At 46.7% G+C, this 24672-nt stretch overlaps 3 protein-coding genes across 8 annotated transcripts; 2 read left to right on the top strand and 1 right to left on the bottom strand.

Moving 5' to 3' along the window:
• Nucleotides 1-24: 24 nt before the first annotated feature.
• Nucleotides 25-2005, top strand: ccdc59 (coiled-coil domain containing 59). Of its 2 annotated transcripts, XM_076030141.1 has the most exons (5): nt 25-162; nt 285-528; nt 838-1207; nt 1302-1410; nt 1494-2005. In XM_076030141.1, the coding sequence occupies exons 2-5, from the start codon at nt 381-383 to the stop codon at nt 1656-1658; spliced, it is 792 nt and encodes a 263-aa protein (XP_075886256.1). In that variant the 5' UTR covers nt 25-162; nt 285-380; the 3' UTR covers nt 1659-2005. The 2 variants fall into 2 exon arrangements, with proteins under 2 accessions (XP_075886256.1, XP_075886255.1); XM_076030140.1 differs by lacking the exon at nt 25-162 and having other exon boundaries at nt 185-528.
• A 160-nt stretch (nt 2006-2165) lies between these two features.
• On the top strand, nt 2166-11801 carry cracr2ab (calcium release activated channel regulator 2Ab). Of its 5 annotated transcripts, none has more exons than XM_076030133.1 (18): nt 2166-2392; nt 3101-3499; nt 4519-4630; nt 5348-5525; nt 5617-5763; nt 6445-6535; nt 6615-6710; nt 7294-7481; nt 7565-7636; nt 7923-7971; nt 8110-8192; nt 8508-9057; nt 9457-9595; nt 10020-10101; nt 10342-10456; nt 10562-10663; nt 10746-10822; nt 10910-11801. In XM_076030133.1, the coding sequence occupies exons 2-18, from the start codon at nt 3341-3343 to the stop codon at nt 10995-10997; spliced, it is 2328 nt and encodes a 775-aa protein (XP_075886248.1). In that variant the 5' UTR covers nt 2166-2392; nt 3101-3340; the 3' UTR covers nt 10998-11801. The 5 variants fall into 5 exon arrangements, 4 of the variants coding, with proteins under 4 accessions (XP_075886248.1, XP_075886247.1, XP_075886250.1 ...); XM_076030132.1 differs by having other exon boundaries at nt 8415-9057; XM_076030135.1 differs by lacking the exon at nt 3101-3499 and having other exon boundaries at nt 8415-9057.
• A 144-nt stretch (nt 11802-11945) lies between these two features.
• prmt8b (protein arginine methyltransferase 8b) lies at nt 11946-22837 on the bottom strand. The gene is made up of 10 exons (XM_076030139.1): nt 22683-22837; nt 21453-21659; nt 19909-20064; nt 19000-19063; nt 18079-18221; nt 17808-17895; nt 16186-16301; nt 13839-13989; nt 12647-12768; nt 11946-12398 (listed from the first exon to the last, which is right to left on the bottom strand). The coding sequence occupies exons 1-10, from the start codon at nt 22749-22751 to the stop codon at nt 12315-12317; spliced, it is 1200 nt and encodes a 399-aa protein (XP_075886254.1). The 5' UTR covers nt 22752-22837; the 3' UTR covers nt 11946-12314.
• Between the last annotated feature and the right edge of the window lie 1835 nt (nt 22838-24672).

The following is a 24672-nucleotide window of genomic DNA, read 5'->3' as shown; positions in this document are numbered from 1 at the left end:
TACAGCTCTAAAACAAGACCATAGAAAACCACGTCGGGCTAAACCGTGGCGAGCTAATGTTGACGTCCTGCTAGGCCTGAACAATCGACAATGCATTTCGATAAGTAAACCTTTCTGTTAGTGAGGATTTATACCAAATATACAACATAGCATTTGCTCATAGTAAGTTCGTAACCAGTTAATGTAATTATGTGTTGGTTTTTCACGAAATAACCCAAGAATTGAACTGACTTTCTTCTGAAGATTAGTGTTATCTGATGTTGATTACTAGGTCTGTCTTTTAGCGTCATCATTCAGCGACTGCCAGAGATCGACATGCAAATGAAGCATGGAAGTAAATCGACGAGCGTGAGAGTTGAACACACACGATTTTGACTGAAATGGCACCGACAAACCAAAAAATGAAGGCTAAAAAGCCTTCGGCGAAGCGTGGCAACCCGAAGTTCACGAAGGGTAAAGCGCAAGATGTGAAGAAGAAGAGGAAGTGGGTCCCCGAGCAGAAAGTATTCAAAGGCAATCTTAAAGAAGGTACTTTTTTCATCCACACAAAACTCGTTAAATGCAGTAACTCGCCTTTTTGTGACTTTAATATGTATTTGTGCAAGTCATCGCTAAGCAAGCTGCAGTTGAGAAAAAACAAAACCTTATTTCAGAGAACCTTTGAACATTTCATGAAATAAATGTTGAGAAATCGTTAATTTATTAATTCTGCTCTCATTTTCATCAAAAACAAGCAAGACAATTATTTATTGATCAAATGTTTATTAATTATAATGTTTTCTAAACCAGTGAGCCTTAATTTAAATAAAATGTCACCCTTTTCTTTCCTCTCTTCAGGTCAAGGCTTTGCGTTTTACAGGAAGGAAAAAGTCAAACATGAGTACAACCGGCTGCTGCGGAAGGAGAAGAAGAAAGCTCCTGTGTCTGATTCACTGTACAAGGAGGAGTACCCAGAACACCTCAAACATCTGTACATGGCGGAGGCAGAGAAACTTAGGAATGAGGCCTGGACCAATCGCATGAACAGGATGAAGTCGAGGATGAAGGGGCAGGAGAACGAAACAGATCTGAAACCTGAAAGTGATGTCACTGGTGCTCATGCTCCAGATCAGAGTGTAGCTGCTGCTCCAGAGGCTGGTGGAGTATCTGAGCCGACAGATTCCCTCCCCGGGGACGGTGAAGCTGCTGCCCCTCCGCAGAAAGAAAGGCAAGTAAAATGTTTGCGTTGAGTGTGTTTCTTGCCTTATTTTCAAAGTGCTTGGTCCAGACAGAATAAATGTGGTGATTTCACTCTTTTCTAGTTTTCCTATGAGCAACCGAATGAGGAAGAGGATGCTGAAAAAGACGTCCTCTCAGAGGGCGAAGGAGGCATTTGAGATGCAGAAAGAAAAGCAAAGGAAAAAGAAAGAGGTAAGAGAAATAATTAACTGTGGAAGATGGCTTTTTTTTACTCTTCTTCAATCAGCCTGCTGTTTGTTTTTCCTCTATCCCAGACGTACCTGCAGAACAAGCAACAGCGAGAAGAGGCCCTGCAGAGGTACAAACAGAAAAAGACGGAGACTTTTCAGATGCTCAGCAAAAAGACGAAGAAAGGGCAGCCCAATCTGAACCTCCAGATGGAGTATCTGCTTCAGAAGATCCAGGGACCTGGGAAATGATCCCCTGTTGCACCTGAGATTGGACATTTTGCTGGAAAAGTTTGTCTCTTGCCAGGACTCAGAAGAGAAGTACTGAGGACCATCATGCTTCTGCTTTTCTCCCTAAAAGAAACACTTTAATGACTGTGACTGAACACTTGCATTTAAAGTTGTTGTCTTTAATGATTTTGTATCTTTATTTTAAAGACTTTTGTATTACTTGGCATTGAGGAGTTTTGCTGTGCTGGCGATTATAGTATTTGGCCACTAGAGGGCATTGCAGGACATGGAGCGATGGAAAAACATGCTTATAACCCTACAATTCCAACTCAATAAATGTGTACAAGTTGACGTTTTTGAAAACAACAGCAAGTAGACGGCCTGTTTTTATGGTTTCTTTGTATTTTTTCATTTGCTTTTATAACCAGCAAGAAAACAAACGGCTATTTGGAAGTTTTATAAGTTTTACTTTGATCAAGGTTTTCAAAAATAACAGCACATAAAGGAAGAAACTACTCCTTACAAGGAGCAAAATTTCCTCCCACTCTGCTGCTCCGTCTGTGTCGGGGGCAACGCGTAGACGCTGGCTGCAAAAGCCGCAGGCCGCTTCCTCCTGACATCACATGGTTGCAGAATGACTTCTAATGTTCTAATCTGTGAGGCGAGACTTCCAAAACAGAGAGCCCGCTCAGACCTCTGTGGGTTCACGGACGGAAGAAAGGCTTCAGTGTTTTGTGCCACTCGCTTTTTACAAGGTAGGAACTTTTCTTTTCTTCCTGCTTTATCCGGTTCAAGGAACAAAGTGACTTGTTTTACAGAAAAGTAATTTAAAGTTTGAAATGAGCTTAAAGAATCTGCAAGTTTTGCATGTGGAACTGCAACAAGTCAGTTGATGAACTTTCAAGAGGACGAGTGTCAGATTTATCATCATCATGCGACTGATGGTCTCATGATTGGGTGTATTTGCAGCTTACAACATGTAACTAATGCATGTTTTAATATTTTACAAGCGCAAGCAGCCTGTTTTAACATTTTGACTTAAAAAAAACAAACAAAAAACTGTATCCCTTTGTTTTTCTACTGTGGCTGCTCATTCAGAATTTTTAACTGCTCCAAAACTACTTCCATTTTAAACCAAACACTCTGAAAATGTTCTGAGTCCTGAAGTTTGAGTTAAAGGGCCCGAGAGCTTAGAAAAAGAAGGGAGCCACAGTCTTGAAGGCATTACACCGTCATGTGTTCTGTATGGCTGGGTATTATCATAATCCTTTACAGTATGTTTACATGCCTTTTGGTGTGAGTTGCGTGTTCCTGGCTCATTAAGATGAAAAAAAACAAAAAACAGAGGGGGAAGTACTGTGGAGGCACCGTGGAGGTTGTAACAAGTGTGCCCCTGTTGCATTAATCACTTGTGCAACGTCAGATCACTCCGATTTCCACACAACTCATTTGCGTCTCCCCAGGAAACCTGCGTCTCATGCGTGAGCAGCGAAGTCATCGTCGGCCTCATCATCATCTGACGCTTTGTTCCTGTTCGTTCCCGTCGTCATGGCAACCCCCGGAGCCGTGGACGCGGCGCAAGTGAGGAAGGGCCTGAATGTCTGAGTGTGTGTCCGCCTGTGGATGAGGTTCATGCCCGGTGCACACTGCTGCTGCTGCTGCTGCTGCCGGACGGACACTTCCTGGAGTAAGAGAGGCCAGACATGGAGGAGCAGGACGGCAGGGCGAACGGCCTGGCCCGGCCCGGCCCGGAGAGGAGGACCTCCGACTGGGGGCCCATCGCCCTGCTGGACAAAACCAAGGAGTTTTTCCGCACCTGCGACGTGGAGGGCAAAGGCTTTATCACCCGCAAGGATATGAGGGTTAGACAAAGAGGATCTGTGTGCTGCTGTGGGATTGGGTCCGGTTATAAACACTTCGACTAGCCTGATTTGCATTGTGGTTGGAGGATGGCAGCTCAACACGAGTCTTTAAAGATTATTTAAACAGAACAAGAGGATGTCGTAGCTGTGTTGCTTTTTGTCATTCATCTTAAAAGGCCCATTACTTGGAATTTGGCAACATAGCAAACAACAAAAATCAGATAGCAAATTACAGCCTAATTGGTACTACCTGTTTTTGCACGTCTATCGCAACATTGTCATTTTAGCCTCTGTTGTGAAAACCTGACCTGTGGTCAGTGCAGGAAGATGCAAGACCCCTCCTACAGAGTGACCTCTTTGTCAATGAGTTCCAAAGGCCACCTTGAATTGAATCCTTGTTTGTACAGATCTCACATCTAGCAAAAAAATAAATAAAAATAAAAAATCACAGGAGATCAGTAAAGCCGCCTCCATATGAGTGGGTGCAGCTCTTAACATAAATATAAAAGCAAACACGCGGACCTATTACCACCAGGAGGTCTTTACTGTCTTTCTTTCTTTCTTTCTTTCTTTTTTAAAGCATGCTTCGTAAAAGGGTGACGAGGACACACATTTTGCTGTGACATGCTGTGCTGCAAACAAGAGAAAACAAACACACCTTTAAAAAAACAAAAAAGAAACGCTGTCCCGGCTGGACAAAAGAACTACTTGACCGACTAAAAACGGCGCTGATGGCCAGAGAAGTGGAAGCTGATGGCGATGTTTGAGTGTGCTTTTCATTGTTACTGTGTGTCCTGCTCCGGCACGCCGCTGTTATGAGATTGAATGGGGATTTAATAGGAGCAGCAGAGGAGATGAAGCAGCGGCTCTCTTTAGTTTTCATTTATTCCTTTATTCCTTTATTTACTTTATGAAAACCGGCCTCTGTGGCAGTGAGTGAGATTTCGGCGCGTCCCGTCAAACTGTGTTGGTGATTAACAGTGCTCTGTCCAACCACCCCCTCCCCCTCCCCTGGCCAGAGGCTCCACAGAGAGCTGCCCCTGTCTGCCGAGGAGCTGGAGGATGTCTTTGACTCCCTGGACACCGGCCGCAACGGCTACCTCACGCTGGAGGTCTTCTCCTCCGGCTTCAGTAGGTGTCCCTCCCATCCAGGAGGTGGAACCTTCACACAGCAGGCGTGTTACGTCACCTTTTTTTTTTTTTTTTGTGTGTGTGTGTGTGTGTGTGTGTGTGTGTGTGTCACAAGTTCATAAATGCCAGGTTATGTAATTTTGGTTAAACTGAGACCATTTAGGTTGATGAGGCAGGATTGTAAGTGCTGAGGCGCAGTGAGGCGCAGGTAGAGAAGAGTCAGTGAGTCCACGCGTCCTGACAGTGACTCATGTTCGGTGATATTTAGATTCATGTTTACTGACAGGCAACACTGGGGCTTTGCCATTTGAGGTTGAATCGTTTTGGAATAAAGGTTGTAAACACGCGCACAATTTCACTTACATTTACATAAATGCGAACGCCGTTATAGGCAGATTCGTTTTTTTTGTTTTTTTCATAATATCTATTTTGTAACTGTCCTCTGCAGGATTTGCTTGGAAAATGGTCCAAGAATAAAAATATGTTGAAATAGTTAGCAATGTTTATATACAAGAAACGTTTTCATCATGTTATAATTTGATGTAATTTAAAGATCACTGCTATTGAAGCCAAGCTGTCAGAAGCTTTTACAGAAAATTGTGACCAGAATAGACACCATATGTAAAATTTTGCCCCCACAGAAAAGGCCTTTCATGTCAATGCTTTCGTGGAAAGGCGACAACACGTTGTGTTTTAAGTTGCACCGCCTCCTCCCAGGTCTGTTCCTGCATGGACGGAGGATCTCCATGGTGGACGACCACAGCCAGGCCCTCGGCAGGAAGGAGGCCCTGTACCAGAGCCAGTGGGAGGCCAAGTTGTCGGCCATGGAGGACGAGGAGGAGAGACACTTTTGCATGCTGCTGGAGAGCCTGGGAGCAAGTAATGTGTTTGAGGAGTGAGTGTTGCCACCACTACCACCACCACCACCGTCACCAGCAGTGTGACCACCGCATCCACGCTGTCTAATTCTCTTGTCTTCTCTTCAGCCCCGGAGAGGTGCGCAGCCTCTGGACGCAGCTGCGGCGGGACGAGCCGCACCTCTTGTCCAACTTCGAGGAGTTCCTGGCTAGGGTCACGCATCAGATCAAGGATGCCCACCAGGAGAAGAAGGAGATGGAGAGCGCCCTCCAGAGGTAGCTCGACCTGCATGCAAAATTCTTTCCCACACTCGAAAGCAGACTCTTTGCACCGCTCGGTGCAAATTCTTCCCCCTCATGAGCTTCCAAGAGACTATGTGACATAACTGGCATAACTGGAAGCTTGTTTGTGTGTGTGTGTGTGTGTGTGTGTGTGTGTGTGTTTACCCGGCCGCCCCATGCCGGATGGATTTGCTTGGATTTACCTGTAATTCCCTATAGAATGACCTCTTCATCCGTGTCAAATGACCACTAATCGTGGCTGCTTGAAAATCTCTTTACAATGTACACAGAGCCGCTGAACCGCGTTGAAGTGTGTGAAAAAAAAATTGAATCCCTATGGTTTTCACACAGCACTGCGTTATCACTGGCAAGGCTGTGCTAATTGGCTGTTTATGTATTAGGGTGGAATGTAAATACCAATTAGTGCTCTGCTGAAAATAGAGCTCAGCGCTGTGTGTGTGTGTGTGTGTGTGTGTGTGTGTGTGTGTGTGTGTGTGTGTGTGTGTGTGTGTGTGTGTGTGTGTGTGTGTGTGTGATTGAATAGGTATTGGCAGAAGTAGCATTAATATGAATGTTTTCACCCACTGGTTGGTGCTCAATTCATTGATCACCCTCCCCACTTTAACACTTTAATACCGAGTGTTCCCCTCCCACCCCCCACACTTCGTTTTGCAGGAAGGCCGCGACCCACGACAGTGAGATCCGCTATTTATACGAGGAGATGGAGGCGCAGATCAACAATGAGAAAGACAGGCTGCTCCTCAAGGTGCCGAGGCGGGATGGTGGGAGGGTGTTTCCGCAGAAAAAGTAGTTTGCTTTTGAGCCCCTCCCTGCTGTGTGCGCAGGACTCGGAGCGTCTGCAGCTGCGCAGCCACGACCTGGAGTTCCAGCTTTCGTCCAAGGACAAAGAGCTGGAGAATCTCTCCCACAAGCAGAAAAGGGTGCACAAACGATCTTGTGGGGAGGGAGTGGGGGGCTTGGGGGGTGGGGGCAATGGAACACACTCAAGTGTTTTCAAGATGTTCGGGCTTCAAGACTAAAACAAGACCAAGACTTGATATATCAAAGAAAAATAACAACAAAACAGGAAAAAATTACCAGTATCTTTTTTAAATACAAGTTTGCTTCGAAATGGAACAGCAACATCTCTTTTCAGCAAGGTATCTTTTAATAACTTTCTTGAACATTTTGCTGCTTTGCCAAATACTGTATTTTGAACCATTTTCAAAAAAACAACTTTGCTTCATAACGTTAAAAAATAAATGAACTAGGAATAAGGGGGCAGAGCGTAACACAGCAGCAGCTGGATTCTTTTCCGTTATTATCATGTCATTGCAGTGTCGGCTGAGTCTTGACTGGTCTTGATCAAAAATCCAGAGTCCGTCCAGTCCAAGACTGAGACAAGACCGAGTAAAACTGCCTCAGAGTCCGAGAAGAGGCCGACACCCTTAAAAAGTGGTCTGGAGACCAAGACCAATCTCCAGTACTACAACACCAGTTCACACCCACGACTGTCACTTGCAGCTGGAGCTCCAGTGCCACGAGCTGAGCAGCGAGAAGCAGGAGAGCTATGTGGAGAACGTCAAGCTGAAGATGACCAACGACGAGCTGTCCCGCGTGCTGGAGACCACCAGCCAGGAGCTGGCGCTGGCCCAGGACCAGCTGAGCATGCTGCAGGACCAGGCCTCCCGGCTGCATCAGGAGAAAGAGATGTGGGGGGGCCGCAAGCACGTGTTCTGCAGAGGTGTCGCTTCATTAGAATCGACTAACAGACAACCTTTCTGTCCGTTCCCAGGGAGATGTACAGAGTGACGGAGGGGCTGCAGCGAGAGAAGCAAAGTCTCATGAAGCAGCTCGACCTCCTCAGGTACAATTAGATCCTCCCACAGGAAGGAATCCAACTGCGGTGACCAGTTCGGCCCTTTATCTCCTCTCTCTTTTCTGCCTCTGGCTCAGACCTTAATTGGTATTCCCTGCCGATGCAGCTGTAAAGTCAGCTAAAGGCTGCTGTGCTCTTTTTCTTTTTTTTTTTCATTTTACGCTCCGCTGCATTCACATATGGTTGCTGCAGATTTCAGGTCTCTCATTATATTCCTCAATTTTTTCCCCTCCCCCTGCTTTCACGACTTTTTTTTTTCTTCTTCTTCTTCCAGAGAGATGAACAAACATCTAAAAGACGAGCGGGACATATGCTGCGGGGTGGTGGGTTTACCTTCAGACCTAATTGGCGCTGCAGCGGCATCTGTTATCTGCCTTTCCCTGATTGACGGAACGCCTCAGTAACACCCTCTCCCTCCCCCATCCCTCACCCCCCGACCCTTCCCTCTGTCTTTGAACAAGCCTCGGAACTCGCTCAGGAAGAAGCAGAAGCAGAGAGCGGGCGTGGGAGACATATTTGACGACGCCACCCAGCTGCCCAAGAGGTGATTCGTTTATTTTTTTCTCCTCTCTGTTATCCAAATCACACGTTGAGCCAATTCAGCCTCAGTCTGATGTAGAAATCATGCATCAAAGGAGGAAAAACAGAGGATATTTGATTCTTAAACCCTCAAACAATCAACTAAATCCACACTTTCAAGTATGTTTCCACCTCACTGAGCCATTGATCCAACATATATCCTCTGTTTCTCCTCTGTTTTTTGAAGAGCCCCACTCTTGGTGGATGGTTCCTACCAGTCTCTGGAGGCCTTGCCCATTGAGCACCTTCAAATCGTGTTTGTTGCTTCCTCCTCCTGCAGTGAGGACGACGGGCCCGTCACCCCGGTCAGTGCGCCCGTCTGTCAGCAGCGCCCCGCCCCCAAGAAAAGCCTGCCCAATGGCATGGCGAGCCCCGCCCTCCCAAAAGCCCAGGAAGTGAGAGCGAAGGTCAGGAAACCCCCCAGCAGGACGGGGATCCCCAAGAGGGTGGCGGCCAAAGACAGGGGAAGAGTGAGGAAAGGCAATGTTGTTGAGGAGGAGAAGAAGAAGGGGGTGGAAGAGGAGGTGCTGGATTCCCCCCCGGACGGGTTTCCCCTCCGTCGGGTCATCTCCATCGAGGAGGACCACCTGCCCCACCTCCTCCAAGGAGGCCCTCAGCTCCTGCTGCACCAGCTGAGCGAGGAGGACGACGACGAGCTGGAGGACGAGGCTGAAGAGGAAGCGACCAGTGACATTGAAACGAGCGTCGCCCTGCCCGCTACCCCGACCTCATGTCAACTGCAAGTCGTCAAAAACGAGGTTCCTCCAGCCAGGAAATCCCGCTTTGCCATGTCCTCCAGAGGGCAACCAGTTGGGAAGGAGACCCAGCAGGTAGGAGGAGCAGGTTCCTGCTGTGGTTTCACGTAAAATTAAGCGAAATTAAGATAGCTGAATCAAAAGTATCGGGACATCTCATAACCCTTCTGGAGTTTCACAGAGTGATGGAATTCCTCCCAATGTCAACACAGTGGAAGCCATGGGGTCCATGCACTCTAATGTAAAAAAACAACAAAAGACGTTGCAGTCTAGTTCATGTTTTCAGTCAAAACATCAATGTAACCTCCCAAAAGGCCGATGCCTGATGTCTGCTCACCATCTGTGAAACTCCAGAATGGTCATGTGGGTTCTGATAACGTCGCAATCTCGAGATCTCAGTCAAAATTGTGAGATTTTCCGTTGTATTATTTGAGCTCTGCCTTGAACATTTTTCCTGTCACCTGTCACCCGCAGAGGTCAAGAGAAGGAGCGCTGCTGGTCCCGGACCGGCTCTTTAAGGTGGTGCTGGTGGGCAACTCCAGCGTGGGCAAGACGTCCCTGCTGCGCTCCTTCTGCGAGGGCCGCTTCCACCCGTCCACAATCGCTACTGTGGGTGAGAAGAAAAAAGAAAAACACTGTCATCATATTGTGTGCGTGCGAGAAAGAAAAAAAACAGAAAGAGCAAAGTTGTTTTGGAAGGACTCTGGCGCGTGTCGGTGTGCTGGCGACGCCGACGATGCGGAGGGAGACTTAGCGTCACATGAAAGGGCTTGAGGAGTCACACTGCACGTCTGGGAGCCGCGGAGCACATTGTACAGCAGATTATGTCGCTCCTCGAGAATTTCTCTCTTCCCCCCCACCGGCTTTCATCTTCTCTAACCCTCGCCAAGACCTGCTGCTGCGCAAGGCGAAGTCGGTGTCACGCCTCCGGATACCCCCTAGTGGCCAGATTAATGCGAGAGGAGATTCAATGTACTCAAGGAAGCGATACTTTAGAAAACATGCACTAATTATGTTGTGTTGCTGTGGTCGATCAGGTATCGACTACAGTGTGAAGACACTGACGCTGGATAATGCTCAGGTGGCCATGCAGCTCTGGGACACGGCCGGCCAAGAGAGGCGAGTTTACGTTCTCCTCACTTTTTTTGCACTTTATAGACTTTTAGTTTATAGTTTTTGATCGGCTCTGTTTGTGAGACAGTGAGTGCAAAATCTCATTTTTAATTGCACTATAAACTTAGAGTACACAAATCATTTAAAGCAGCAAAATTTGCAAGACCGCTAATCGCAATAATCATCGCTTTTTCCACCAAAAAAAAGTTTGCTGTGTTTAAAATTCATTAATGTCCAACTCCACAGGTTCCGCAGCATAACCAAGCAGTTCTTCCGCAAGGCAGACGGTGTGGTGCTGCTGTACGACGTCACTGTGGCCGAGAGCTTCAAAGCCGTCAAGCCGTGGCTCGTCAACGTCCAGGTCCTTTTGACCTTTGAACTCCTCCGCACGCACTGTCGGGTCGGGGAGATTAAATCTTTACTGCTGAGCTGGCACCGACCTCGTGACTCTCGTTGTCTTCTCCAGGAAGCCGCGGGCGAAGGGGTTCCCATCCTCCTCCTGGGAAACAAGATGGACATGGACGAAGAGCGGGAGGTGTCCTTCAAAGACGCCGAGCAGCTGGCCACCGTGAGTGCTCTCGTATGAACAGTGATAAAACAGTCAACCCCCCTCGCACTGCTGACTGATTCTGTCGGGGCGCCGTCTGTAGGAGAGCAACATCATGTTCTCCGAGGTCAGCGCCTACACTGGCAAGAACGTGATCGAGTCCCTGACGAGCATGGCCAGGTAGGACTGTCTGTCCGCTAGAAACCAAACCGCGCGAGATGTAAAAGCTTGATGACTGGCTCACGCAGAGTGCCTGTCTTTACTCAGAGTGCTGATGGAGCAGGAAGACGAGGTGAGAGACCCCACAATCATCCTCACCGCGCAGCCCGTCAGGAGAAAAGCCTGCTGCAAGTGAAGTCGGGAGTCGTGTGATTCAAAGCCCTTCCTGGATCTTTATTGTAGGAAAAGAAAATGTGTGCCTTTAAATGTTAAAAAAAAAAAAAATCTGTCTCATCTTCCTCATATTCTTTAAGAAAAAAAAAAAGCAGATTAAACCAAAATATCCAAAATATGAATGCTGCCATCTTGTGCCGGTCATTTGCAGGCAAAGTAAGAAATCCAATCAAATGTGCGACATGAGAAATTAGGAGAAGAGATGAGACTCTAACTGTAGGAGCCACTAGCGTTGCATTTACTCTCTTTAGAAGAGCTTTGTCTTTTTGAGTTGTACAGCTCTGTCTGTTCGACCCACATCCCTTTAGGCAGCGGTGAAGTTAAGAACTCGCCAGGGGGCGAGCTAATTTGTTTGTCTCCGTGTACAGTGTTTGGCGTGTCATTTACTTCAAATGTTGTTTTCGCTGTTGGTCCCCCCATAACTGGGATTTTCGTCTTAAGTCGTTATGTATGTGGGAAAGCTAATGTCTGGTAAAGTTCTATTTCAAAAAATGATTTTTTTTTTTTTTTTTAATCTGTTGAAATGGTGAATGGTAAATCAGGAAGGACGAAACAGTGATTCTTTGACTTTTATTCATCGTCGTGTTTATCCTTTCTTGTTGCTAGAGTTACGTCACATGTTGCGTCATTGTATTCTTTTATTTCTTCTCCTCTGTTTTGAGGCATTGCTCTGTTTTATTCTGGCACCAAAGTTCAGTCGCTCTCGACTTTGTTCAATCAAAGAAAAAAAAAAAATCAATAAATCACGTTTTACATCTTTCTGAAATCAGTGAAGAAAAAAAAAGCACACATCCTACATGCAATTAAAAGTAAAATAACAAACAAAGCACAACAGCCGACTGTTCCCTCTACAGATTTTACACAGCGCACATGATCGCTCCAAACAAACACGCAGGAAAGCCCCTCAGTAACAGATTAGCCAGTTAGCTGCTCCAATCATCAGACGACCCACTGGAGCTCTGTTGCTTCGGTGGCAAAAAATTTGAAACAAAAGAAACAGAAAAGCGAAGAAGAAATTAATGAAATTAATTTTGGGTGTTACATTCAACGTTGTGCCCCCAAGTGCATCGAGTTGGTACTGCTGATGGCACTATTGCTGTTATGATTGCACTATTCTGATGACATCACATGGGTGCTGGCATGATGGCACCCAGTCGGTTGCGCCGCCCCTGCACGCCGACTGGAATCCTCGTCGGAGGACGTCCTGCACCACCTCCACCTCACCTCTGGGGGCGGTCCCGGAGGACTGAGGGGTAGTTTTGTTGCTCGCCCGTCGCTCCTAACGCATCTTATAGTCGTGGGAGATGGCTGCCTCGCACAGCTGCCCCTTAAAGTCCAGCTCCAGGGTGAACTCCAGGTCCCTCTGTGAAGGAGGAGGAGGAGGGTGATGATGATGATGATGATGATGAGTGGTTACACACATTGCATGCGGCATTATGGTCTGTCACTACTTTAGATAGTGTCAAATACTCTTTAAGAACAATTATTTGTCGTATTCTTCCTGATTCAGTGATCCAGCGGTAGGGAAACGGCTCTTTTCTGACGTACACTTTCAAAACTCTTTCAGCCTGTTTGAATCTAAATTGGGGAGGAATTTCCTGTCGTCCCTACCACATTCTTCTCATTGGGCCGGACGGCGATGCTGCCGAAGATCTCCTCCCCCTTCTTGACTGTGAGGTAGTCCTCCAGGTAGAACACCGTCTGCTTCCAGTGCGTGCTGGCAGCGTCCGGAGCTAGTTGGAGAGAAAATGGGAAAGATGCGTATGCACAGGTGAGCAGAAGAAGGTTAAATTGCAATGGAAATGCGAGGGGATAAAAGTGCGTGAAAGGCACTTGATGTAATTGCCCTCTGCTACCTTTGGTTGAACAGAGGAGTATTTTAAACACTCTGCTCCGATAGGCCGGCAGCTGAGAACTCTCTGCCTGACGCTGAGCCCCGGGCCCAACAAGGCTCGGGCCAAACATAGAACCTCCTCTACACTGCATTATGTAAGCGCAGGATGCATAAATCCATTAGCATAAACTTATGTAACTGAGTGGCTACCTTCTGTATTATAGGCATCCTTAAATGTCACGGTACTGGAAATGCCAGGTGCTTTTGGTCATTGCAGCAAAGGGTGAATGCAAGGTCGCGGAGCGAAATCCAAAAAAATCAAGATTTCAAATTGACAGGTAAGTTTGCTAATTGGTTGTCCAGCAAGCATGTTTGTCATCAGTAATGTTGTAAGATACAAATGAAGGGAAAAAAAATGGTGAAGTGTTTATTTTGTAAGCTAGTTAATCAGTCAGCACATTTGTTTTTCCTCTTGTTTTCTTTTGTTCAGACAAATAAGTTGGGATGTAAGGATGTTACCTGCTTCCGCCTCCCTCAGAAGCATCATCCAACGAGCTGCTGATGTGTCATTTAACAGTTGGCTGACTCAACGGGCCCGTTGAGCCGCCTTCCCCCGCCTTGGATGGTCTCTGCAGAAGTGAACCATCAACCGGGACGAGGGGCCATACACTCTCTCGCATACCTGGGATTCACTTCTCCAGAGACCGTCCAAGGTGGGGGAGGTGTGGCCAGCCCGATAGGCTCTGATAGGTCTGTTGATTCGGCCAGCTGTTAAATGACGCGTCTGCAGCATGTCGGATGAAGCTTCTGAGGAAGACTGGAGCTATAGCCGAAACTGTCACGCAGGTCTGAACCAAAGAAAATTCTTTTGTTCAAAAATCTTCTGAGACTGTTGCCCCCGCAACCCGACTCCGAATGAATCGGTAGAAGATGGATGGATGGATAACGTAGTTGCTAATACTAGCTCACCTGTTGAGAAACCAGTCTTTTTGTGACACTTGGTGAACTCGATGTTGAAATAGGTGACAAGGGCATGGACGTAATCGTTGCGCTGGATCTGCAGGCAGAAGGCCGAGGTGAAGGACAGGTCCTCTGCCTTCACCGTGTAAATGTCCACTTCCTGAAAAAATAAACAACCAAACAAACAAATGAAATAAAAGAAAACACAGATAGAATATAGAGACGTGTGCAGATGCTAACTCAGATGTGCCGCCTGCTGCTTGTCACATCCAACGCCGCTGTGCGCCGCATGTATATGTCAATCAGCCCTTGATTATTCACCGTGATTGTCGTGCGTGTGTGAATGTGTGTGTGTGTGTGTGAAAAGGCCCACGGGATGAATCACGGCGGGCAAACCGAGCGTGCTCACAGTACACATGCTGTGTGGGTGTCCTCCCCCATATCCACAGCAGAGGGAGGCTGTGCGTGTGCATGTGGTAAACACGTATTACTCACTTCATGGAGGCCTATATGTACTCACACACCCGTGTGTTAAAAGGATGCGGCTACAAAACAACACATTAATTTTTCAGGGCGAAGGCCGATTTTTGAGGCGCTTCGAATCTATACGATTAAGCCATCAAAGTCATGTTTTAAAATTTCAGCCTAAAATAAAATGAGTGTGATGGCTGGAACCTTCAGTGGGGCAGCTCTTCTCACATGCTTTCCTCGCCGACAAATTTCCTAGAATGCAGCATTTTCATTCAGTGTTGATTTTTTGCGGGCCGGTATTTAAAGGTCCAGTGTGTAAAATTTGGCTTGATTTATGATTTTTATATTGGTTAAAGCTTAACATACTGCCCAAAAATACATGAATTAAAGTATATTCTCGCAGTACAATAAAAGTAATTTGTTTTTTCTACCCTTAGAACGGGTCTCATGTATTTTCGAATATACACAGAGCATTAAGGGTCTTGCTCCTAGTTAGCTGCCATCTTGTTTCACCATTTCTTAAGGAAGCTCGCCTGACAGTGCCTTGAATGCGACACGTGCTGTTCGTTTGGCTCCCTTAAATATTGGGCTTCCGTAAAAATTTTACATACTGGATCTTTAAAAACTCGAGTGTGAGAAGCGACAAGAATAAAACACAATCCAAATGCAAAGCGGCGCAGAGTTGTTGCGTCACTTCCTGCTTCGCAACTTCTCCCACTGAAAAATGCCATGCTTTTTACATCTGTGAACATTTTCACATGAGCTGTTTTATTCTTTGTGAATACGCAGTTGCCTGAGTGCTTTTGTTTGTGAAGCACGCCTTGAAAGATAAAAAAAAAGAAAGATAAAAAAAAAAAGAAGAGGCTAATTACCTGGCAGCCTGTGCCACTGTGTGAGCGCGGCAAGGTTACGGAGCAGGTGTAATCCGCTGATGCTGCGACAAAGACAACGCGAGTAGACCAGGTGTTCCGCCGCGGCCTGGTCATCGAGCGCTAGCTGTTTTTGCCCCCCCCCCCACGCCCCCCCACGCCCCCTGCTCTTCCTCCCCGCATCTCGACAGCGTGACAGATTGTCATTTAACACTGCACCTCTGCGCCTCGCAGCGATAAGTATGTGGGTTGTAGGTGGACGGAAGAGAAAGAATTCCAAAGGGGCCGTGCAGCTACTTGATGAGTGGCAGTTTGAATTAAGACGCCGCTGGCGGGGGAGCGGAAAGGGTGAGTGTCGGATCTGAAAACTCACACCTCTGAGAGAAAAGATGCAGATGGTGAGAATTAATCTTGCAGCCATCACTGAGCACTACCTGACTCACACACACACACACACTTCTTGAGCACAAAGTGGTCTCACTCCTGGAGGCGACTCCATTGCCGCTCTTGTGTGACATTTTCGCTACCACTGGGATGGCAGGAGATGAAGTGGGACCCCCTCCTTATTAGTTTGAAACCTGGGGGGGACGCCCCCACGCCCTCACCCCACCACTGCTATTGTTTAAAGGGGTGATGCGGTAGGAGATGAAGGATAAAGCAGGCGTGAGAGAGGTGAGGAGTGAGATATGAGCCGGCGAGGCGGTATAGGAAAAGGGGAGGTGGGGAAGCAAATACAAAGGACATGAGAGACTGTCTCCACCCCTGAACGCTTCTTTCTCCCCTGTCAGATGAAAGATGAGTCGCCGGTTACATCACGCTTAAAAAAAGAAAAGAAAAAAGCAGGCTATATCACAGCTAAAAGCCCAACAAAATTCTGGAAAATAGGCTGAGGGGCCCTGGAAATGTGATGGAAGGCTCCCTAGATTGAGTGATGGCTTGATCGATTGATGGATTTGGAGGGACAATGGGCCGATGGAGGCGCACACACGGTATGGAAGGCCTCGCTGAGCGCTCACCTTCAGGAGGCAGGCGTTAGATACCACCTGCTTGGGATCCACCACGTCCACCAGCGGCTCTTTGATGGCCACGTTGCGAATGCAGCTCATGTCGAACCCGTAGACGTTTTCCCACCCTGGCAACAGACACACACACATTTTAAAGCAGTGCAGAGTTTCCTGCTGAGCTCTGATCTCCCTCCTTAAGGCAGGCAGCGGAGGTAAAAACCAGGAAGTAATCTGTGGCGCTCCAGCGTTTTCCCTTTTTTTTCTGGACCTTCTTACCGTTGAGAAACCCTGCTGAAAATACACCGCAGCCGTCTCAACCTCCTCCGCTGTGTCTGGCATGCCTTTTATTTTGTCATAATTTGGACTGAATAAGAAAAAAAACAGTTTTTTTCTCCCTCCCCCATTCCCTCTGTCCTTTCACTCCTCCACCCGGCTCCTTGATTGGGGGCCAAACGGCACATTCTGAAGGAGTGGAAGGTGGGATATGCCACTAATGTGCGGAAAAACAAACTAAAAATAGGCTCGCCGGGATCCGAGTTATTTTTTTTTCCTCATCAGATTCTTTTGGGATTTTGTGTGAAAGTATGTAAAAAAACAGGAGGCCACCTGTGCGCTGAAAGGGAAACGTGGCAGGAGCTGCCGACCCAGATTTGGCGTCTAAGCACAAGCTTGAATGGCACCTTTTTAACGCTGCTGCTTTGTTCCGGATCACAATGTTAAGTTCGGCTCTCCCGCTGTTGTGGCTTTTTTTTTTTTTGAGTGACTCAGACAGAGCAGAGAGAGTTGCTATTAAATTTGACACTTCAGGAAAAGATCACTTTACAACTGGAGTGAGATTTGATCTTGATTCATTGCTACTGCAGTCTGTGGTGGAAATGAGCTTTTAGCTCAATCTTAATGTCTGCTCCCTGAGCAAATAAGCTGAATGAACAATAGACAGTTGAAACAATTTGCTGCAGCAACCAGTGAGACACCACATCTCCAGAGACTCCCTGTTTGAAAAAACATCTAAAAACTGCCATTTAACAATTATGCGTAATTGTGGTAACGAGACTGTGACAAACTGGTGGCCTTTCATTAATGACTTACTCATCCCTCACACTTTGCACAATCACGACAGCCTAATGATTTTTTTGTTTGGCAAGCTGGAAAGCCTGGAAACCCAAATGCAGCATTCATCAAACTTATTGCTGCTTGGGGAAGCCCAAAAAAAAGCTTTTACAGTGTATTTTTTTCTTTATTGGTCGACTGTGCTGCCTGTTTTGTTTTTTTTTCATCACAAGTATGATTCAAATTATCCTCCTTAAGTTCAAAATAGCCCCACTTTTGGATTCAATTGAACAGTGAATAAAAATGAGCTTGTAGTGGGTGAAGATACAAAGAGAAAAACTGGTAAATGTTAAATGGTAAATTATGAAAATAGCTTCCAAAATATCAAAGTCTCGAGTTATTAATTAGTAACTAATTACTGCCTACTGGGGAAAAGAAAGCCCGCTGTTTATCTTACCGCTACCTGATTGTCCCAAAACGCATGCAGAGAAAGACTTCATTATGCCCAGAAACAGCCGAGCAAGAGACGCAGGAAAGTAAGGACTTGGCAATACCATTTGAGAAAATCACACACAGCTACTTACAATGAATCTTAAAGTCTTTGTACTGTCGGTCCTCGATGGCGACCACGTAGAGAGCCGCCCTGTCGGGGAACATCAGGCCGCCAGGTTTCTGAACAACAAAAGCCACGCACGCAGACAGACACACAAGCGAAGGTCATGGTTAACCTTTCCACCCTGCACGCCTGCCGTGCGATACAAGCTCACACACGTGCCCAAGTCTGGGCTCAGCAGGTGGCTCTCTTAAACGGCAGGAGAGAAAGTAAATCCAGACAAGAGCTATATCTGTCCGTACCAGCCACTTGTCCCTGGCGAAGATGACGGTGTTGAGCATGGACTCGTAGAAGAGGCAGTAGCCCATCCACTCGGAGATGATGATGTCCACCTTGTCCACGGGCAGCTCCACTTCCTCCACCTTCCCCTTGAAGATGGTGATGACTGAGACAGGGCGACAAATGAGCTTAGTTGACAGTAGATACTAACAGCGCATTGGAGCTTTGTGCAAAAAAAACAAAAAACAAAAAACACAGGAAAAGGTCCAGTGGGTTTTTTCTGTGAATGTGGCAACCAAGTTTTTTTTTTTTTTTTTTAAATTGGATATAATGCAGAACATGTATAGTGCAGTTGCCCTAAAAAGTAGAAAGTGGAAACAAGAGTTAATGCTGAAGTTCTAAAAGCCTACTATTAATGGTGCTGGATGGAAAGTGAACTGATGAATTGAAGACTTCGAACATGTTTTTCACTTTACTCCAGAGTGGCTTTGGCAACACTTTCATAGCTGATGGAGTAAGGTTTGTCCAATCACTTTCCAAGTTTTGCTTCCCCTCTGCCAGACCTTTCTCTGAGCTCCAGTGTAGTTAGAAAACATTCACCTTTGTCAGTGTGCCAGTGCATTGGGGGGGAAAATGCATCACTGGGGCATGAAATGCATAATCTTGTCAGGTTCAAAAGTAGTTAGATGGTTAATTCTTGCGCCAATCCAGGTACGTTGGACCTGCTTACAGTTGAAAATTGAGTGCTAATTCCCTTTGGCGCTACAAAGACTGTCGTCTCTCGACGGCAGAAAGTGTTCAAACAATAACTGACTGAACCTCGAGCCCACCATCTGTCATCACCATCTGTGAAGTTCAGGCTGGAATTTTCAGCCGTGATTCTGATTGATGGCAGATTCCCGCACGTTCTGATCAGCATGGAGCCGGAACCAGTGAGTGCTTACCGTTGTGGAGGTGATTTGACTTGATGATCTTCTCAGAATATTCTGATATACTCGAGCACTCGATCTGAAGGCACAAGGACAAGGAAAAAAAGTACGGCTCACATCTTTGAGTGGAGAGAGTTGGTGAAAAGAAGTGACAAGTTTTAAACAAGATAAAATATATTCCATCATTATCCACTATCTGCTCCTCTCCATAGGTCCAAGGCTGCTCTTTACCGGAAGGACAAATTCAATCAGATCCCGCTAATCCATCCTAACATCAGCGGACACCCCGGTCGCCCCCCTTTGACCGACCCTGGGCAGCTTGAAAACCCCATGCATCACTTTGCTCCATCGCCATCCGTGAGTGTGAAGCAGTCTATGAATCATGCAATAATTGTGGGAAGAGCTGCTTCGCTAATGCATGAACCCGTGACATACAGCCACGCTTCAAGGAGAGCTGAGTGTCTTTTATTGCCTTCCGCGAGCAAGATTTCCTGCCTCTGGACCAAACGAGATGCCAGCACTTCAGAGGAATATTAAAAAGGCCCGATGTTTGAGTGTGTGTGTGTGTGTGTGTGTGTGTGTGTGTGTGTGTGTGTGTGTGGGTGTGTGTGTGTACATATGTATATTTGTGTTGTTTGTATGTGTATGTGTGTGTATATACTGTGTGTATATATATATATATATATGTATATATACATATATTTATGTGTATATATGTATATATATATACAGTACATATATATATGCATATATATATATATATGTATATGTCCCTCATTCTTGGCTCATTCTTGCCTCTTCTTTGGGAGAAGAGCCAGGAATGAGGGATAATGTGCCGGTGGGAGCAGCAAGACATTCATATTCAGCGAGGGTGCGCCGCTTCCCCCTGTCGCAACGATGCGTTAACGAGGGAATGTGTCTCACCCCGTACACATGCTTGGCGCCGGCGTTGGCGGCGAACATGGAGAGGATCCCTGTGCCGCTGCCGACGTCCAGGACGATTTTGTCTTTGAACACGTGCTTATTGTGGTACATGGCGTTCCGGTAGGTCAGCGTCCGCACCTCGTCCTTCAGCATCTCCTAATTTGAAAACAAAAAAAGACAAAAAAAATGTGTATGACAGTTTCGGGAGCCGTGCTGTGGATACCTGATTTTTCTGCTGAAGCAGGTTGCGCTCTGAGGTAGATCTGGGAGTATCCGGGCCAGCAGGTCTTTTGCGACAGCGGCAGAGCTTCTTGAAATAGACAGAAACGCAGCACTAGGCCTTCTGGGACCCGCCTGATATCCATCTCCTGAGCCCACTTGCACATTCCACTTGCCTCCCTTTTTCCACTCCCCGTAATCGGAACACCGTCTTTGTCTGCGAGCGAACAGAAAAACTGACCCACATGCTAAAATAGGGCTGCCTAAAAAAAGAGGTCGCGCGTGTCCTCAAACTTTTCCGTCAAGCTTCTCCGTCACGCTGAAGGTCGTTAGCTGGTTACGACTGCACAACTGTATGAGGCAGCTCATTTTATTAGAGGACTGAATAAAAAAAGGATGGATGGATGGATGGATGGATGGATGGATGCAGATTAATGGATTGCTGCACATGGACGGTTACCACACATCTGGTGTCTTTTGTGCCAGCTGGTTGCAGAAGAGGTTGCTGGGAGACCGTGTTGGATAATGCGGACAGTTCACCATCTATTTCTTTACTTCTTTTTTTTTTGAACGTGAAAGTGCAAAGTTTCATAGTCTGTTTGCAGCCACACGATTATGCCGAAGTGTTCACAGCTGTGTTTGTTGCGCTACCTGAGAGGCTGTTACCAGAGAAAAACCTGAATAGAGAGAGTTTTTTCAGCCCTCCCACGCACATTAGCACGTCCCACTTCCTGCACAGGTGCACATTTGCAAAAGAACCATTAATCATAACCTGGTTCAATACAATCTATTTTTTTTTTAAATTACATCAGAACAGAAGGTCTTAAATCAGACATATGCTGCCCATGAAGGTCCGACTGCTGTTCAAGCACAATGGAAACAAACTGGGCATAACTCACGGGGAGTGATGTCAAGTGCAGATGATATTTTGCCAAATAACCCATAGGTTCAGATTTATGTTTTTTGTTTTCCCGCCTGCTGTTGACCTTGTCCTTGCTTGAAACGGTCAGGGGACTGAGCCTTCTTTTTACACAGTGTACTGTTCTGTCTGTTTCTTATTTATAGACATAATAACATTAAGGCCAGAGAGGATATTTGGACATCTTCCATCGTCGGATCTTATCTGCCTGCGAGAAATCTGTTGGTTTAAATCAACCCTGGCTTTTAAATTTGACCAAAAGCCAGAGAAACGGGGGATAAATCTTCTTGGCAAGTAAAGTAGCATCAGGTTGGTGACGGAGGGGGGGAAAAAAAAGAAAGAAGAAGAAGCGACGCATCTGCTGTCATCCTCTCAGAGTGGCCATTTGTCAGCCTGGCCCGCCTACCTCATGGATGCCGAAGTGGGCATACGAGTCAAAGTAGTAATCGCGTGATGTCATTTCCTCCGGGCTGATGAACTTGGCCATCTTGCCACGACCGGGACAGGTAGCCAGGGCCGCTACATGAGGCGTGTGGGGGGTGCAGGGCACGTGGTGGGTGGTAGGCACTGGCTGGGCTGACTGGGAGTTAGAGGACGTCACGGTCTGCTGCCGCTGTACGGGGGGGGAAGAGAGAGATAAAGACGGAAGATGGATTGCAATGAAAGGAGTAATTGGCTCAAGTTCATTAAAACAAGGAAATGGTTTGAAAGGCCTTTTCTAAATTTGGCATACAGAGGTGTACTTTGAGAATATGGTTGGTTACTTCTCACTTCCTGTCAAAAGCTGACACATTATTGTGCATTTTTAATTGCCTCCAAATGAGGCCCTGTTGGATTAAGAACCTCATTTCGCCTCATTTTCTCCTCCACATTTTGCTCAAACGGCCAACACCTGGAGCGGCTGGTTCAGTGCCCAGTGCAGGAAGAGCTCAGATTACGAGATACTCTTTTTTTTTTTTTTTTACATTGTCGTCTGTTCTTTACGCCTTTACCTCAGCGATTCTTTGCATGGCTGACACTTGTGTGCTTGTTGAGCTGCTTAAGATTTCGCAGCAGCAGTGCTGGAGGTGCAAAATGCATGAACATTGGGCACATACTCTATTAGCTTTACGGTTGCAGCTGTTGCTATAGACTGATGAAAGACACGTGCGCGTGCAAGGTATACTCCTAAGTGGTCAGCTAAATAGACAAACGAATTAAATCCATTACAATGCAGGCTGCGCTCTTTGGCACCGCGCTGGAGGATGAAACTGTTTCAGCACCAAGGACAGCGAGCCGAGATGCGTTCACGTCTCACGGCTCCGATTGATCGTTAATTTCAAAAAAAGATCAATACGCACACTGGATCACCTAGAATCACCGCAAAATGTACATCATCCCGCCGACATCTGCATGACACGCTACGGGCGCTGCACTTTGCCGGAGCGTGCAACGGCATCGTGCTGCAGCCCGGATCGTAAACGTGGCTGCACGGCGTTGGCAATGATTTAAAACAGAACAAACGACTCGATCCAGCATTAAAGAGATGCAGGGACGGTACAGGAATCTTGGCGATGTCGCGCAACACATTTGCACAGTCAAGGTGTCCCGGGTCCCGCTGCAGCCGGCTGCAGCAGGACGATCACAAGGTCCTTACCTCGGAGCTGTCCGCCTCCGCCATCTTCCGCCGTAGCAGCAAACAACGCGACGAATGCCTTAATCCCATGAGAGCCGGCGAGATTTTAGGCTACAACTCTTTAAGTGCGCCGAAGGTCTGAATTTTCCCCACTTTTGTTTTGTTTTATTATTATTATTATTATTATTATTTATTATTATTTTTTTTTTTCCTTAACAGAAATGTGTTGACATTATGCCCGAACAGCAGCCGGCTTTGTGGGAGGGATACGTGTAGAGGTGAAAGTCACAAAAAGAGATATGCAGGTATAGTTCCACTTGGAGCCAGTTAAATCCATCGCAGGCGAACGAGAGGTGGGGGAGAAGGAAAAAAAAGTTGCTGGTGAGATTCGCGCAAGCTGGAACGCGGCCGGAGAGACGTGGTAACAGGTTGTTTAGGTGGGAGGACTCACGGGTGGCGGTGCCTTCTGCTGCCTGCGGCGCAGCGAGCTGTGACAAGGGGTTGTCGGTTGGGATCTCACCGGTGAGGGAGGGTCCTCACAATAGCTTCTCATAGAAAGTACGCGCCAATATAGTGCTTCCTCTTCTCCAGTAGGCTCTCTGGGAAACGTAACGTCGAAGCAGAAAGTCGCTCAGATCTTCCCCTCGGGCGCCACGCGTAAAAAGTCCCCCGTCCGCGTAATCCCGACGGTTTTCCACTCGGAGAAAAGTTAAAGGGGCTTCAAAAGTTACGCACGAGTCGTGACGAGCGCGCACTTGAAGGAGGTGGGGGGTACGCGCTGACGAGCCCGGTGTAGCAGCCTCTTTTTTTTTTTTTTTTTTTTTTTTTATTTCCCAGCCGTCACAGCCTGAGGAGAGCTCCTCAGCCGCGCGCTTATGTAACAACAGCTCGCAGCCTGCACGCGTTTTTCTGTATCTGTGCACACATTTCTGCTGGGCGCGTTGCCACGCATGAATGTGATCAACGTGCAGACGTGAAATGAAATGTAACAGGTGGAGGTGTGCGGAGCCTCGTTCTACGGATCTTTGAATACACACCCAACCCCCAATCCTGTTGCGCTCCTGGTTACGTGCAAGTGAAGCAAAGTGACGGTGACGAGCGTGTAGGTTGGATGACAGGTGCACTTTGTAGTTTAGGAAAACCCAACCTGCATAAAGATGACACTGAGTGTTGTTCACAAATGCCTCCCCCAGGATAGTTCTTGGTGACTGTGGAGATTTTTGAGTTTAATTTATTCCCACAAGCCATGAATTGCAATGCATTTCAGCCATTATGCCAATTGATCAATAAATGTTGTTTTATTCCCATTTAATTTTTATCTCTCTTGTAATGTTGTTTTATTTGATTACTCAGTGATAAAACTACACTCTTATGCTTTAAATGATTGTACTGAGTTTTGCACTTGCTTTTGCACTTGCCCCCCCCAACCCCCCCAACCCCCATCTTACACTTTTTTTTTTCCTAATCTCTCTCCTTTATTTGTGAAGATGATTGGAACATTTTTGTGTGTTCAGAGCTTAATTTCTTGTTCCAAGGCTGTAAATATTCACAAAAACACCCGCGCTTCATGTTGCCAAAAGTGTTGTTTTTTTAATAGCTTGGGTGTGAGTAAATCTTCACACCACGCAACAAAAAATAAATAAAGTAAGAATAGCCCAAAACAAAAAAAGAAAATCATAATCCTCAGCAGAGTATTCAAAAACTTGGATACAGGCAACATCAGCCTTGCTCTTCTGTCAGGTCAAAGCGATTTAAAACCTGATTAAAATAGTTCAGGACGCAATGCTGAAAGTGAAGCGTCCTGCAAGGAGAGGAGCAGTTTTCACCTCAGCTGAAGTTTGGAGGAAGTTTCTGCTCAGGTGCAGGTGCAAGGTGCACCCACTCTTTGGCTTCATTTTTTCAGCATCAAGGGTCAAGACCCCTGCACACCAACTCATTCTCCTCTTGCTGATCCGACAGCTGTGGATAAGGCACCTTGTACACTTCTCAAAGACAGACCCCCTCTGAGGTT

Source organism: Nelusetta ayraudi, unplaced genomic scaffold (assembly GCF_046127955.1).
Source record: "Nelusetta ayraudi isolate G7.1 ecotype Tasmania unplaced genomic scaffold, CSIRO-AGI_Nayr_v1 ptg000027l, whole genome shotgun sequence".
NCBI classification, from domain to species: Eukaryota; Metazoa; Chordata; class Actinopteri; order Tetraodontiformes; family Monacanthidae; genus Nelusetta; species Nelusetta ayraudi.
This window is presented reverse-complemented; position numbering and strand designations above follow the sequence as displayed.

Bases quoted from the DNA above. Each gene is read 5' to 3' on its own strand.
- cracr2ab (XM_076030132.1), top strand. From the start codon at position 3,341: ATGGAGGAGCAGGACGGCAGGGCGAACGGCCTGGCCCGGCCCGGCCCG. The intron at 3,500-4,518 runs GTTAGACAAAGA...TCCCCTGGCCAG, and splicing joins TCACCCGCAAGGATATGAGG to AGGCTCCACAGAGAGCTGCC. The intron at 10,102-10,341 runs GCGAGTTTACGT...CCAACTCCACAG, and splicing joins GACACGGCCGGCCAAGAGAG to GTTCCGCAGCATAACCAAGC.
- ccdc59 (XM_076030141.1), top strand. From the start codon at position 381: ATGGCACCGACAAACCAAAAAATGAAGGCTAAAAAGCCTTCGGCGAAG. The intron at 529-837 runs GTACTTTTTTCA...TCCTCTCTTCAG, and splicing joins CAAAGGCAATCTTAAAGAAG to GTCAAGGCTTTGCGTTTTAC. The intron at 1,411-1,493 runs GTAAGAGAAATA...CCTCTATCCCAG, and splicing joins AGCAAAGGAAAAAGAAAGAG to ACGTACCTGCAGAACAAGCA.
- prmt8b (XM_076030139.1), bottom strand. From the start codon at position 22,751: ATGGGATTAAGGCATTCGTCGCGTTGTTTGCTGCTACGGCGGAAGATG. The intron at 16,302-17,807 runs GTAAGTAGCTGT...GTCTGTTGCCAG, and splicing joins CAAAGACTTTAAGATTCATT to GGTGGGAAAACGTCTACGGG. The intron at 12,399-12,646 runs GTAGGGACGACA...CCTCCTTCACAG, and splicing joins GGCCCAATGAGAAGAATGTG to AGGGACCTGGAGTTCACCCT.